We start from the raw sequence: 14,298 nt of genomic DNA, 5'->3' as shown, positions 1-14,298 counted from the left end.
CACACACACACACACACACACACACACACACGCACACGCACACGCACACACACACACACACACACACACTCTGCTCATCCCATACGTCACCAGTATGTCGCCCGACTGTGACGTCATATTTAAGTTCGGCCATTTGGCGTGCAGGCAAGAATGGCAGTGCTGTTGGAAACAACATTAGGGGATATCGTAATTGATTTATACACAGAAGAAAGGCCGAAAAGTGAGATAACAATGTCTTATTTTTGCTTTAAAGATCGCCAGTCTCCTTTTCACAGACGCAATAATGTCTAGGTCAATAGCTAGCTGAGAAGTCATCAGAAACATTTAAATTTGACTTGAATGGAAGTATCGTGAGCACGTACAGCTGGAGAGAATGGAGTGTCGTTGTGATATATTGAGAATTATTTTTACGCAGCCATCTACGCTTCTACCATGTGTATGTGTGTAGCTAGCTATTCTAGCTCTGGATAAGAGCGTCTACTAAATGATAAGGATAAAATGTATTCTACCTTGGTAAGCTGTTAATGTGTTGATTGTGTATTGATGTGAACCGTATTTGTTTGTTTTTCTTTTTGCGCAGCTTCCCTGAACTTTCTGAAGTTATGTAAAATCAAATTTTATAACTACTGCCTCGTTCACAATGTTCAGGTAAGGTCAAGTTTTCACTCTTAACAAAACGTGAGTGACGCACATAACCTGGCATTGCACATGTACATATGCGTATGTATATTACGGACTTCGAATAGTCTGTAGTGTTTAGCAGAGATGGGCTTGGCGTTTGAGCTGTTGCGCTGTTGTTCTCCTAGAGAGACTTTATCATACAAACTGGAGACCCTACAGGGACAGGCCGGGGCGGCGAGTCTGTGTTCTGGTGCGTATTGTTTCGCTTCGTTATTGCATCCATGCCATTTTGATGTTTCACGTTTAAATTTCATTTCATTCAAAGTTTCATCTTAACCGTTTCCACAATAGCAACAATAATGGCAATGAGTAGATCTTCTTGTCTCCTCTCCAGCAAACTCTATGGAGATCAGGCCCGTTTTTTTGACGCTGAGAAAGTACCCCGGATCAAACATAAGAAGAAAGGGACGGTCTCCATGGTGAACAATGGCAGTGACCAACATGGATCTCAGGTTGTAGACCGAAAATACTTATCATATCATGTGTGCAATTGTGATGTGGTTCTGCCATATTGAAATGCAGAGAATCCCTGGTAAACAGGAGTGTAGTTATCTGTTGGCTTTGTAGATAGACACCAGAGCAGTAAATTTATTAGTACTTTCCCTCTTTTGCTGGCCAGTTCCTGATCACCACAGGAGAGAACCTGGACTACCTGGATGGGGTTCACACCGTGTTTGGAGAGGTGACTGAGGGAATGGACGTCTTGGCTAAAATCAACGAGACTTTCGTGGATAAGGATTTCGTACCTTACCAGGACATCAGGTGAGACAGAGATCCACGGTGAAAGCACTAAGTGGGAGAGGCATTGTTTATTCTGCCCTAAACCGTCTTGCATGTAGCTGTAGAGAATGACATCACATTTCCACTGCCTCCACCTTTGATGGGATCCTATGCTTGTCTACATGTAGCAGTCCAGTCCAGTGTAGAACTAGTAAACAGGTCACAGAGCAGTTTCAGCAGTGACATCACTCAAGGAGACATGGTTAGCTAGTGTTGCCTATAGAGCTAGGGGCAAATTGCCTTAAGCTCTACTGGTAGTGACATTGGCCATTAGAATTTTGTTGCGTGAGGAAAACAGGGATTCGGAGCTCACTGGCAGAGATGTGGACCTCACTTCATATAACCGACTACGATAACTAACTCAATCTCAGCTTGACCACCAGAGGTTGCTGTGGGGAAAGAGGAGGTCAAAGGGAGCTGAGTGTAACTAAAATTAGTAGCTTGTGTGAGTCCCACATAAAGCCAGTAGGGTAGCGGGTAGCAGGTATCGGAGCGGTTTCAGCAGTGATGTCACACTGTAAGACTTGGTTAGCTGGTGGTGTTGCCTATGGAGCTATTGCCTGGAGCTCTACTGGTGACTACGTTAGTCATGATAATTAAGTTGGGTGATGAGGACAGGGTTCTGGAGCGTTCTTGGAGTCGCGGACCTCTATCACATCCGTTACATATGTGTTATGGTGTGGTGTTGTCTTGATGGAGACGTTTGATTCCTTGTCGTTCCACCCCTGCACTGCATGTGACATCCCTTTGAGGTTGCAGTGTTTCCTGCTGCTGGTTCTCTGTACTGTGTGCAGTAAGAACATGAGAAAGTTGTGTGCCTCCATAGAATTAACCACACTGTGATCCTGGATGACCCCTTCGATGACCCAGCTGATCTGCCTGTCCCGGACCGTTCCCCTGAGCCAACCAAAGAACAGCTGGATGTGAGTGACCCCGCCCCATCCGCCTCGACGGGTACCTTCATTTCCACAGGAGCTGCTCAGTGTTTCGGAACGTTCATAAACGTGGGGTTGGGGTTAAAGTGATCTGCACCTCAGTATGTGAACCCAATAACAAGGGTCAAGGAGACAGCAAGCATGATGAAATCAAAATGATCACAGAGAGCTGTCATTCATGAATGATGCATAGTTTGCACAATCTAAACAAGACAATGTTGACAATGCTGTTGTATTAAATCTTATGTTTAAAAAAACAGATATCAGATACAAGTATGTGGTAGTGCGGTTACCTCAAATGTTCATTCTTCCTCAGTAAGCATTGTCTAATGCTGACTGTGCTGCCTGTGCTGATCAGAGTGGCCGGATCGGAGCAGACGAGGACATAGACGACTCGCAGGGGAAGGACGAGGCGGAGATAGACGAGCTGCTGAAGGAGAAGGAGGCGAAGACTCAGGCCATTCTGCTGGAGATGGTGAGGGCGTGCTGTCAGCGGGAGAGACGCTGAAGTGTGTGAGCGTGTGATTGTGATGGGAGTAGCCAAAAAGGTTACTGGTGCAGCACAGTGGTAAGGAGCAGGGCTTGTAACTGAAAGGTTGCTGGTTCGATTCCCGTCCGGGGCACTGCTGCTGTGTCCTTGGGCAAGGTACTTAAGCCAGAATTGTCTCAGTAAATACCCAGCTGTATAAATGGATAACATGTAAAACTGTATGTGTAAGTTGCTCTGGATAAGAGTGCCTGCTAAATGCCAATAATGTAATGTAATGATGTTGTACTCTGCCTCATTTGTAAGTTGCTTTGGATAAAAGTGTCTGCCAAATGAATAAATGTAAATGATGACTTACAGTTCAGTACTGTGTCGCTAATGGAGGCAATATATAGGAAAAGTGAATCTTAATGGTAGACATGGTTCAGATGCATGTCATAGTTACAAAGAGGTTTGAGTCTTTTGAGGGATTTCGAACAGAAGAGTGATCGTAATATAGCAGTGTTTACAGCTGATATGTGGTACTAGCAAGGCTGCAATGCTGGTATGTATTTGTAGTGAAAATGACCTGACAGCGTTCTGAAGAGTGAAGCACCCGTGCGTGTGACGTCTGTTCCAGGTGGGTGACCTGCCTGACGCGGATGTGAAACCTCCGGAGAACGTGCTCTTCGTGTGTAAGCTGAATCCAGTGACCACAGACGAGGACCTGGAGGTCATCTTCTCTCGGTTCGGCCCCATCAAGAGGTGCGAGGGGCCTGCCTGTCAGCTGGAGGGCAGACTCTGTCCGCAGGGGTGACAGAATAAGGGAACCGACAGCTGTCCCCTGGAGAGTGAAAAGTCTCCTCTTCCGATTATCTTATACCACGTATATGTCATCATTGCAGGGAAAGTTAACAGGGAAGGTTTTGTGATTTACAACAATACAAATGACAGTGGTATGTGAAAGAAAGGATTGTCCTTTACGTAATAGCTTTGAGACAGGAAGTGTCTCACATTTTGGAAATGTTTTTTGTGGTCTGTTTACAGCTGTGAGATCATCAGAGACTGGAAAACTGGAGAATCCCTCTGTTACGCCTTCATTGAATTTGAAAAGGTGCGGCTGGGTTTCCCCCACAGACCCTGTGACTCTGAGACTTTGCTTTATGTGATATCATGCTAAAGACTGGAGAAAGTTAACACTGCATATGCAATGCAACAGCTTAGTGCTTGTGTGGAAAGCAAGCCTTTTATTTCTGCAAGCAGCACAAAAGTGATAGTTTAACTCAAATATTGTCTACATAGATTTTTCAACTCAGGCTGAAGAAGCATGAGTTCCAGATTTGAGAAGACTGTTTGTGATGATTTAAGTTGATTTTTGCTCAATCTTCAAAAATATTTTTTGGTGAAAGAATCTCCAAAAGATTAACTGTAGCTCAAAACCAAAACTTAATGGAAATGTTTGTGGAATTCACATGTAGTTTTTTTTCTTGTCAAGTCTTCAGACCTTGACACATTTTCTTATGCTAAATTTAATGAGTAGATCATTGTGTACCAGCTCAATACATTTTATTTTCTCTGGAGGAAGGGATTAGACATTTCAGTACATGAGGCCATTTGAGCTTGGTCACAATGGGAGCTTGGTCTTACATTTGTTAGTGAAACATAACTATTTTACCAGCTCTGAAGGAAGCAGCAACACGAGCAGGACATAAAGCCAAAAGCCTCCCACAGCATCCCCATGTTTGAGACATCCCCAGATTGCTTGCTGAAGAAAAAAACACAATGATTCTGTTTGTCTTGGCAAAGTGATCCATTTGACTAATGTAAAATTCTCTACGTTTAACATTGCCTTGTAAGTATAAAAACTGATAGAAAACTGAATACAATTTCTCTCTGGCAAATGAATTATTTCTCAGACTGCATCCATGTAGTAAGCCATTATAACCAGCAGAAGGCAGCAGTGATACAGTTGTTACAAGTCACTGCTGGAAGCACCTGTTGAACTGGGTCTTTGCTTTTTGCATGAATTTCATCGGCTGTAGATTTAAGGGTATGTTTGAACAAATGAATGTGATTGTAGATTAATCCCATACCTTCAGGTAATTTCCCCAAATGACACTAAAATAATGTCAAGAAGAAAAGAGGGAATGATCACTTTTTATGCCAAATAAGTCTAATAATGCACTTTGTGATCTGAACACCCTTCCTAAAAACACCTTACTTTAAATTGTCTGCCCACTCTCAGCATTTTTTTGCATTTTAAACAGGAGGAGGACTGTGAAAAGGCCTATTTCAAAATGGACAATGTACTGATCGATGACCGAAGGATTCATGTGGACTTCAGTCAGTCTGTGGCCAAGATCAAATGGAAGGGAAAAGGTACACTCTTCATAGCCTTGTTTTCACAACTTTCACAACTTTTCCCTCAGTGAATTACTAGGAATTACGTACCTGAAAACCGTTCTGCCGTGTCACTGAAAAGTTGGTTTCGCTGGCAATACCATACATGCAACAGTTATCTCCTAGATCTCATTTTATCTTAAAGATGGCTTCACACCTCAGAGCTCAGTTTAACGAGGTCTGCAGGCGCTGCTGCGGTATGTTCACCACCAGCCCAGAGCTCTGGGGTCACGGAGCTCACCTTTTCATGCCACACGGTGCTGTCTACTTAACCTGTGCCTCCACAATTTTCAACCTACAGTACCAGTCAAAAGTTTGGACAGACCTGATTAAGATAATGGCAAACATGCATTCAAAGACATTTTGATCTAAAGACTTATGCTTAAATGCTTGAAATTTATTTCTGAGGCATCAACATCACTATTTATAGATTTCCAATTTTTTTTTTTTTTTTTTTTTTAATTTATTTTTTGGGTATTTTGAAGAATCTACACTTTGTTTGACACTTTTGGTCACTGCATAATTGTGTTATTTCATAGTTTTATTGTCTTTACTATTATTCTAAAATGTGGAAAAAAATAAAAATTAGAAAAACCCTTCTATGAGTAGGTATGTCCAAACTTTTGACTGGTACTGTATAAACATTTAAAGAAATCTCAGCAGTGCAAGAAATATCCAAATGCGCATCTGTGTACATGGTGAGAAACATTTTTGAGTCTAGGTTTGGTGGTTTTAAGGTTTTAAGCTCTGAAAACTGGCGGGTTTATGCTCACTAGCTGGGAGCCCTGGAGGTTGTGTAAGTTCTCTTTTGGACACTGACATCCAAACAATGACTTCAGTTTTATTCCCAGAATGTACATCTGTCCAGCCGGTGACACACATTCTTAAGTGAAATTTGATATGTATTCGCTGTCTCTCATGCACCGTGTCACCGTAGTCGTCGTAACTGTTATCAGTCAGTGCAAGTTTGGTGATGTGATGCTATTTGTATGCTACCCTAAAAATGCTGTGATTGAAGATAATGTTGCTGTCTCGATGACTGTTAGGCTTTAGGTTCACCTCAGTAGGATTAAAAACTGTTCCTCTTCAGGATCATTGCCAGGCTTTGTGTTCATTTGTTTTATTATTTTAGCACCTCTTTACAACTGGATGCATATTAACTGTAGCTGTAACTGCTGCGACTGTCATTCTTACTGCTCCTGTGATAAGTGTTTAATGTATCCAGTCAGCAAACTGTTCTATCAAGGATAAGTGTTGTTTATCCCTGTTGTGAATGCTGTTATTTTTTTTTTAGGTGGGAAGTACACCAAGGACGACTTCAAGGCCTATGAGAAAGACGTGGACAACCGATCCAAACTGGCTCTTAAAGACAAAGTAAAACCCAGACAGGAGTATCCTTCCTACTTGCTCAAAGGTACACGCTGTGGATGCAGCCGTAGTTTTATCTTTTGGAAGACGGTAGTGTATGAATCGTTATTCAGGTCGGTACTTCTCGTGGGTGGTGGATGTGGCTTTCAGGAAGTAAGGCTGCAGCTTCAGTTTGCCAAGAGCGTTTATTATTTCCTTTACAAAGTACAAAAGCACACAAGGTACTGCAGGAGCATGTAAATAGTTTATTTATTTTAAAATGTTCAGGCACCCCACCATCCAGGAACAAAATGCATTACACTTCCCCAAATCATGGTGTGGCACAGTTTGCTTATGTTAATACACCTCGCAGCAGTTTGCTTTGGCCTTAACATCCCCCCCCACAGCTCGAAATACGACCTCCTTTTAGACGAAAGGGAAGAGGAAGACAGCGCTTACCATCGGCATTCTGGGAAAAAGCACAAAGAAAAGAAGCGGCATTATTCTGACGACGAGGACACCAGGAAGTCAAAGAAATCCAAGGTTTCGAATGTCGGCCGCGTTCCGCACATTGGCCCTGGAGGCTCCGGGGGGGAGGGGGGGGGGTTGTTTGCGGTTATGCAATATCTGCTCATTGTGAGTTGTGAGCGGGAAGCCACGCCCGTGACTCACGCAGAGCTGGAATCATGACCGGCCATCCTCACAGCCTGAGCGGAAGCTTCAGGGCCTGTCAGAAAGTAACGCATTTCGAAACACCTTGAGAGCGTGTGTGCGTGTGCGTGTGCGGTCCGTGTCTGGCGCTAACCCTGTGCGCTTTCCCACAGGACAGCGAGGAGGGCAGGCGGGACAGGAGGGCCGGCCGGCGGCATTCCCGCTCGCGGTCGAGATCACGCTCTCGGTCCCGGTCCCGGGACAGGGGGCGGGACGGGCACCGCAAACGCAGCCGGTCCCGGGACAGACACCGTCAGGGGAGCAGGGAGCGGGACCGTGGCCGGCGGGAGCGTAGCGCCAGTCCCAGGAAGGCCAGGGACAAGGAGCGCAGCAGGCTCCGGTGAGGAGCGGGGCCCTCGGGCCCACTCCAGAGAGGGAGGGGGCCTCCCTCGTCCCAGCCCCCACCCTCATGGGGAGGGGCTTCCTTTTCCCCACCCCCATGAGAAGAGGGCTCTTTCATCCTACCCCCCACAGGGAGGTTTCCCTAGCTCCACCCCCATGGGGAGGGGTTTTCTTTTCCCCACCCCCATGAGAAGAGGGCTTCTTCGTCCTACCCCCACACCCGCAGCCTTGGATGATCTCTCACAGGGCAGTTCAGCATGTAGACTCATGCGGCCCCATACACATTCAGCGTGTGATCAAGTCACATTTGTTTCAAGCTCAAATTTATATGTGCAGGTTTTTCACCATTTTTATCAAGCGCTGCATGTTGTATCTGTAAGGACTGAAAGATGTCAATTTTGAATAAAAGGAAGTGATAGTTATCATTCGTGTTTAAGTAATTGGATCGTTTCCAAGGCATTTGTAAAGCTCTATTTTACTCCTCTTTAACTTCAGACTGAATATTATGCCCGGCACCCTCAGGATTTGAGTGGATTTGTTCAGCTTTTGTTTTTCTCATGACTTTCCCCTCTCTTTATCAGAGAACATGACCTCTTTTCTCCTGTGATCTTGTTTCTTTTATTTATTTATTTTTTTAACCTGTTACACCCCCTTCTGGAATTGTTGCAATGTTTTTGTTTGTCTTCCTTGTGCGAGTTTGAAAGTTGTTTTTCTGAAGTGATCTGATCCTGTGAGTCGAGACACGGGCCAGCTCAAGGACACAAGAAAGGCCAGATTCCACAACTTACACTCAAATACATTACATCCATTACATACAATACATGTAAATACAAACTACAGAGGATAACAAAAGCCCCATGAGTGTAAGGAAATAAAATTGTAAGTCAGATTAAGTACAATAAAGTAAAAATCAAAATTTGTAAATTTTTTAACCCTGATGCACAAATGAATCCCACCACATCCTGGGGCATTAATAGTGTTTGAAGATATTGTGCAACTGTGGATTTATTTATTAAAAAAAAAAATGGGTCACATGCTTTTTATCTTATAGATTCTCTTACCACATAGTGCGCCTACAAGTGAATGCTTTCACTTCCTCTGAGCGTCGATGACATTAATAATCCATCATTGTAATTTATCGTGTGTGAAATGGGCAAAGTTGAAATAGTGGGGAGATGTACTTCCTCGCAGAAGTTAAGAGAAAGGAGTCCCATGGGGGAAAAAAAACGTAATTGAACACAGTGCTCACATAATGGGCTCGCTGTAAGGTTTCCAGCAGATAGCAGCAGAATTACTGGTAGTTGTGTCATTTTACTCTCTGCTTTTCTGTCACGGTGAAGTTTCTGTGGGGCTTTGAACTGCAGATGGCGAAAGACGAAAGCTCTCCTCAGCCCCATCCTTCTCCCCCCCGAGCTTGCGGTACATGACTCCGGCACAGATGTGAACTCTTTCTGGGCCTTTGGCCTTTTCGGTTGTCACACCTTGCTACTTTCTCAGCGGGGTTGCTTTTCCAGACTCTAAGAATAGGACAGGGTGCTGTTTTTTTGACGTACGGACAAGTGTGTGTGGGTTGGGCCCGCGGGGAAGGGGAGGGGGGGGGGGGGGGGGTGACATTGTGGGCGGGAGACATGGTAAGCACTTGATTGTTGATCATGAAAAGAGACTGTCTGAGGTGAAAGAGCGAGAGAAGAGACCTAATTTTACACCTACACGTCTAACCACTGAGTGAGACTGAGAGTAAAGACATTTTAGAGAGACTGGATGGTTAACTGTCTCTGCTGTATTTTGAATCAGTAACCAAAGGCATTATTGAAAAGAATTGGTTATTCTTTTTTAATTCATGAAATGCATATTCAAAACACCCTGTTCAGGAAAGGCCTAGGAGCTGCATACATGGCTATTGATTAACAGCATGGCTGAGAGCAGCAGTTCTCCTTTTTAAATGAGTGAAATGGTGAAATAAATTACATATACAGGAATGGCAGTGCTGTTCTGTACAGGTATCTGTGCACCTGACAATACAGGACGCAGATGTGCTGTCCTCTTGTGTGCCTGTCAAACCCCTGATTTTCCCAAGTGGTTTTCTGTTTGGTTTGGTGCATTACCTCCCTGACAGTGCTAAAGAGTGGATGTGGGGTCTGAAGTGTAGGCTGTCTTTAATAACAGTCCACGAGGCAGTCATGCGGTTGGATATCATTTGCAGTACTGCGTACTTTTGCGTTTTTTTTTTCTTTTTCTTCTGTCTAGGGGACTTTTTTTTTTTTTTTTTTGAAGGTGTGCAATAATGTGCAATCATATCTGGTGTTAGGGACAAAAACAGACGCCATGAGGACTGTCTGGCAGAGTAAATAGCCCATATCAGTGTCCCTTTGCATGGGGTCTTTGGAAAACATGGACGCCTATGGGCAGTGAACAATGGAGTATTCATATTCATGTCATAAACAGTGGCGATGGAGCACAGTGAATATAAGCAAGATAGAGTGGCACAGAAGAATGTTGGTTTCACACTAAAAACAATGGCACTTGTAACCTTTCAAATTTACATGAAACGACATGTAGTGCGTGTACTGGACCTTAGATAAATTTGCTTTGATTCCGCAAAGGACATTTGTTTACTACGATAACGACTTCCAGCGAATAATGGGAAATTAACGGCTTACACAAAACAGTAAATGTATTTGAATGTAAATGAATTTATACAAGAGTATACTGTACTGGTTCAACAGACCACGTCTACTCCTAAAAAATAACAGTTGATTTATATATATATATATATATATATATATATATATATATATACACACACACACACACACACACACACACAATATGGACAAAAGTAGTTTGGGCTAGGCCCCTTATCTCCAGTGAAGGGCAATCTTAATGCTTCAGCATACCAAGACATTTTGGACAATGCTATGCTTGCAACAGTTTGGGGAAGGCCCTTTTCTATTCCAACGTGACTGTGCCCCAGTGCACAAAGCAAGGACTTTAAAGATATGGTTTGATGAGTTCGGTGTGGAAGAACTTGACTGCCCCGCACAGAGCCCTGACCTCAACCCCATCGAGCACCTGTGGGATGAACTGGAACGGAGACTGAGAGCCAGGCCTTCTCGTCCAACATCAGTGCCTGACCTCATAAATGCTCTACAGAATGAATGGGCACAAATTCCCACAGAAACACTCCAAAATCTTGTGGAAAGCCTCCAGGGCTAACAGTTCTACCTGTGCTGAAATGCCATTAAGATGTGTTGTTAATGTTGAGGTGTCTGCTGTTCTGTTTCGGTCACTTTACCTGAAGTTGTCCTGCGGGAGACTTTCTCGTGTTCTTGCCGGTGTGTTAAAACTCCATCCGTTTTTCTTTCTAGAAACACAAGTATGTGACACTGGAGTTAACACCTCGTGTGTCCTACGACTGCTGCATTTGCGATATGAATTCTGATATGAGACTGAGCGATAAAAAGCCCGACACAAACACTTATTCGCTCTGTGTTTCTATATTCAGACATGCCAGTAGTGCATATGCAGGAATTCCACATGCAGTGCCAACTCTACAGGTTATTACTGGATTTGATCCACTGTTGATGAGATTGTGTAACACTAATGTTTGATCCATTGGCAGCAGTCCTTTGTAAACTGTTGATCAGTAACAGTTTTAGAACCAGGGAACCAGGTACAAACCAGGAAGTGTTCTTGTAATCATATCTGTTGTCGGTGTTTTCCTTAATTTAACTTTTATATCACCACACTTCCAAGATAAGTATGTGCTGGAGTATTTCATTTCCTCGTTACTTGAAAATTTGTTTTTTGAAGTTCATAATTTCCTTTTCTTGATCAACTACTAGGCTTTTCCAGTGGTTCCTCAGCAGTGATTATTATATTTACCTTATATTGTTTGAAGTCAATAGAATACATTTTTAGAGAGAAATTTATTGGAAAAACCAACAAGGTTTAAAGTGAATGTTTTTCAGTGCATGTACAATCACTATCAAGAACTGATAACTTAATAACATAACTTAAAAACACACTACTCTTATGAAAAGGATTAATACAGTGAAAAAGATAATGTTAATCTAAACAGCTAATCTTTCTTTTTACATCAACTCAACCCAACTCAGACTTTTTGTACAGAATAATATTTCAGAACGCATCCTTCCTGCAGGTATTCTGTGAAGTACGAAAGTGAGTGAGTGTGTGGGCTGGGGCTTGCACAATTAACTAGTAACGGAAACTTTGCAAATGCAAGCAGCAACAACCCCATATAAAAAAACAGATACATAAAAGGCAGTTACAGGGAATCCTAACATGGAACATAATCTAAAACCACTGTTGTTCTCTGATTGGCATTCTGCATATGTCAAATTTTAATCTTAGCTAAATATCAAACCGCCGAGCGGAGGAGGCGGGGGCGGGTTCCCCCTTGTCATTTCAGGGACAAAGTCTGAGTGAGTTGGCGTGCCGGTGGAGCATCATTGTTTTTGGAAACTTCTACTACTGTTTTGGGATCTCCCTCCGGTGGCACACGCTGGGTGTCTTTGTGCAGCGGCGTGGGCAGGTAGGACGGGAAGCCCTTCTGCAAAGCGTCCTCTTCTCAGGCTGCCTAGAACCGGTTCCAGACCCTGTCCCACTCAGGAGAGTCACATGTGAGGATCATGTGAAGTTCAGTCAGTCATATACCATTTATTATACTTGGTTATGGTTTCACTGCCCCCAAATTCCTCTGTTACATGGAGTTCACGTCACATTTTGGGAACTGAAAGTGGTCCTATTTTCCTCTCTGACAGACATATTGAGACAGATGATCCTACATGCATGTGGTACTGAGACAGACGCCGGTGTTTCACCACGGAGTATTTTCCCTTTCCCTTAATTCCCTTAAATTGACTCAGCACAGCAGTGTATTTGATGGTAATAAATCCCATGGATTGAATGTGTGTTGTATTTCAGTTGTTTGATATTTATTTACATTTGTTCGTTCCGCATATGTATCATAGATCTTGTATCATAAGGGTCATAAGTGAATATAATAAGGAAATATTATTACATTTATACACAGAAAACACTAATACCACACTTGAACAAAGGTGTCAGGGTAATTATGTTAGTGCTGTAGAGGGCTATGGTAAAAGGGCTTCAATAGCACACTGGTTCAGTCGGCAACCCTACTGTCCCGATCAGTGTGGGAAGGTCATTCCACCACAAAGGGGCCAGGATAGATAGGGAGAACAACCAGGATAGGCAACACAAGACTGTGGAGCCACATGGTCTGTCTGGTATGTACAGCTGGATGATTGTAGATACGCAGTAGCCACTCCCCTCACCGCCCAACAAGCGAGAGCCAATGTTTTGAAATGAATGCAAGTCCCTGCCAGGAGCAGGTGGGGGGAGATAAGCAGAGGCAGGGTGTGGGAATATTTAAAGAGGTGTAGAGAATCAGCCACATCAGCAAAGCAGGCTGTGAGGCGTGATGTGACCCATGTGTCAGGAAGGAGAAAAGGAAAGACACAGCTGAGAGTCATCAGTGTGATAGTGATGGGAATATCCATGGGGAGAAATAACAGAGCCAGTGGATATTATGTACATAGAGAAAAGAATGGGGCCGACTACAGAGCCTTGGGGCACTCCAGTTGAAAGGCCTTGACAGATTGGCACCAGCATCTACAGGTCAGCTAGTAGAAACATTCAGAAATGGAAAAAGTAAACCAGCTGAGGAGAGAGAGTGAGAAGAGCTGAGAAGAGAGAGACAGATCACTCATACAGAGCAGAGAAGTCTAAGCTGAACTGCCAGACCTGAAGGCAGGTTGGAGCAGATTGTTCTGATTCAGTAAATTTGACAGTTGGTTACAAACAGCACAACGCTAAGAGGGAAAGCTTGGATGGGCAACAGTTCACAGGAGGCTGGATGACTTCATGTACAAAGAAGCAGATGACACAATCAAGGAATAACCCTTGTGTGGTGACACATTTTTGCCTATGAATGATGACATGGCATATAGCACTGTTGACTAAATTGTAGAGAAAAATCATGTGATAAATACATCGGTCTTCTAACTTCTAACTGCAATTACACAGAGGTAGCGGGGCAGTACAGCTGATTGCACTTGTTCAGTACAGGGATAATATCAACATTACCAAGCCTGTACCACAGCAGGACATGTTTAACATGGCTGTCAGCAAGCGGTTAGCACAGTTAGAGTTGAATTCCTGTCTGTGTTTGTACTGATTGTAAAAATTATGATTCATGACTAAGATGAACAAACCTTCCTCCTCAAGAAAGAAAACCCCTCACCAGGGACACAGCCTTACACAGCACAGCACAATGATTGCCTCACACAGAGGTGCATAGAGGATACTACACAGCCTACATAAAACAGGGAGAGAGAAAAAATATATGTGTGATTTTAATCGCTTCCCTTAGCTCATTGCATAGTTTTCCACAGCAAAAACTAAAATACAAACAGGAGAGGGAAATTCTGCTAAACCAGCTCAGAGGTTCATGTCATTCTTACCAGACACTGAGAAACTGCTAAGGTGGACTAGGCTGAGTTTAAAAACCCTTCCCTTTTTCAGACAGTAGTCATCCCTCCTGCCTGTGGGAAAATCTTTTGGAGGTCTATGAACACTGTGACTTCCAGG

At 43.5% G+C, this 14,298-nt stretch overlaps 1 protein-coding gene across 1 annotated transcript; it reads left to right on the top strand.

Annotated features, from left to right (window-relative positions):
• The first annotated feature begins 136 nt into the window (after nt 1–136).
• On the top strand, nt 137–8,685 carry ppil4 (peptidylprolyl isomerase (cyclophilin)-like 4). The gene is made up of 13 exons (XM_036549844.1): nt 137–220; nt 581–648; nt 807–871; nt 1,016–1,133; nt 1,301–1,443; nt 2,288–2,384; nt 2,755–2,871; nt 3,503–3,627; nt 3,910–3,976; nt 5,130–5,241; nt 6,557–6,653; nt 7,017–7,152; nt 7,434–8,685. The coding sequence occupies exons 1-13, from the start codon at nt 151–153 to the stop codon at nt 7,662–7,664; spliced, it is 1,446 nt and encodes a 481-aa protein (XP_036405737.1). The 5' UTR covers nt 137–150; the 3' UTR covers nt 7,665–8,685.
• Nucleotides 8,686–14,298: the final 5,613 nt, after the last annotated feature.

Source organism: Megalops cyprinoides, chromosome 17, assembly GCF_013368585.1.
Source record: "Megalops cyprinoides isolate fMegCyp1 chromosome 17, fMegCyp1.pri, whole genome shotgun sequence".
Classification (NCBI taxonomy): Eukaryota; Metazoa; Chordata; class Actinopteri; order Elopiformes; family Megalopidae; genus Megalops; species Megalops cyprinoides.
This window is presented reverse-complemented; position numbering and strand designations above follow the sequence as displayed.

Coding starts and splice junctions, on each gene's coding strand:
- ppil4 (XM_036549844.1), top strand. CDS start 151: ATGGCAGTGCTGTTGGAAACAACATTAGGGGATATCGTAATTGATTTA. Junction 221..580: donor CACAGAAGAAAGGCCGAAAA/GTGAGATAACAA, acceptor CTTTTTGCGCAG/CTTCCCTGAACTTTCTGAAG. Junction 5,242..6,556: donor GATCAAATGGAAGGGAAAAG/GTACACTCTTCA, acceptor TTTTTTTTTTAG/GTGGGAAGTACACCAAGGAC.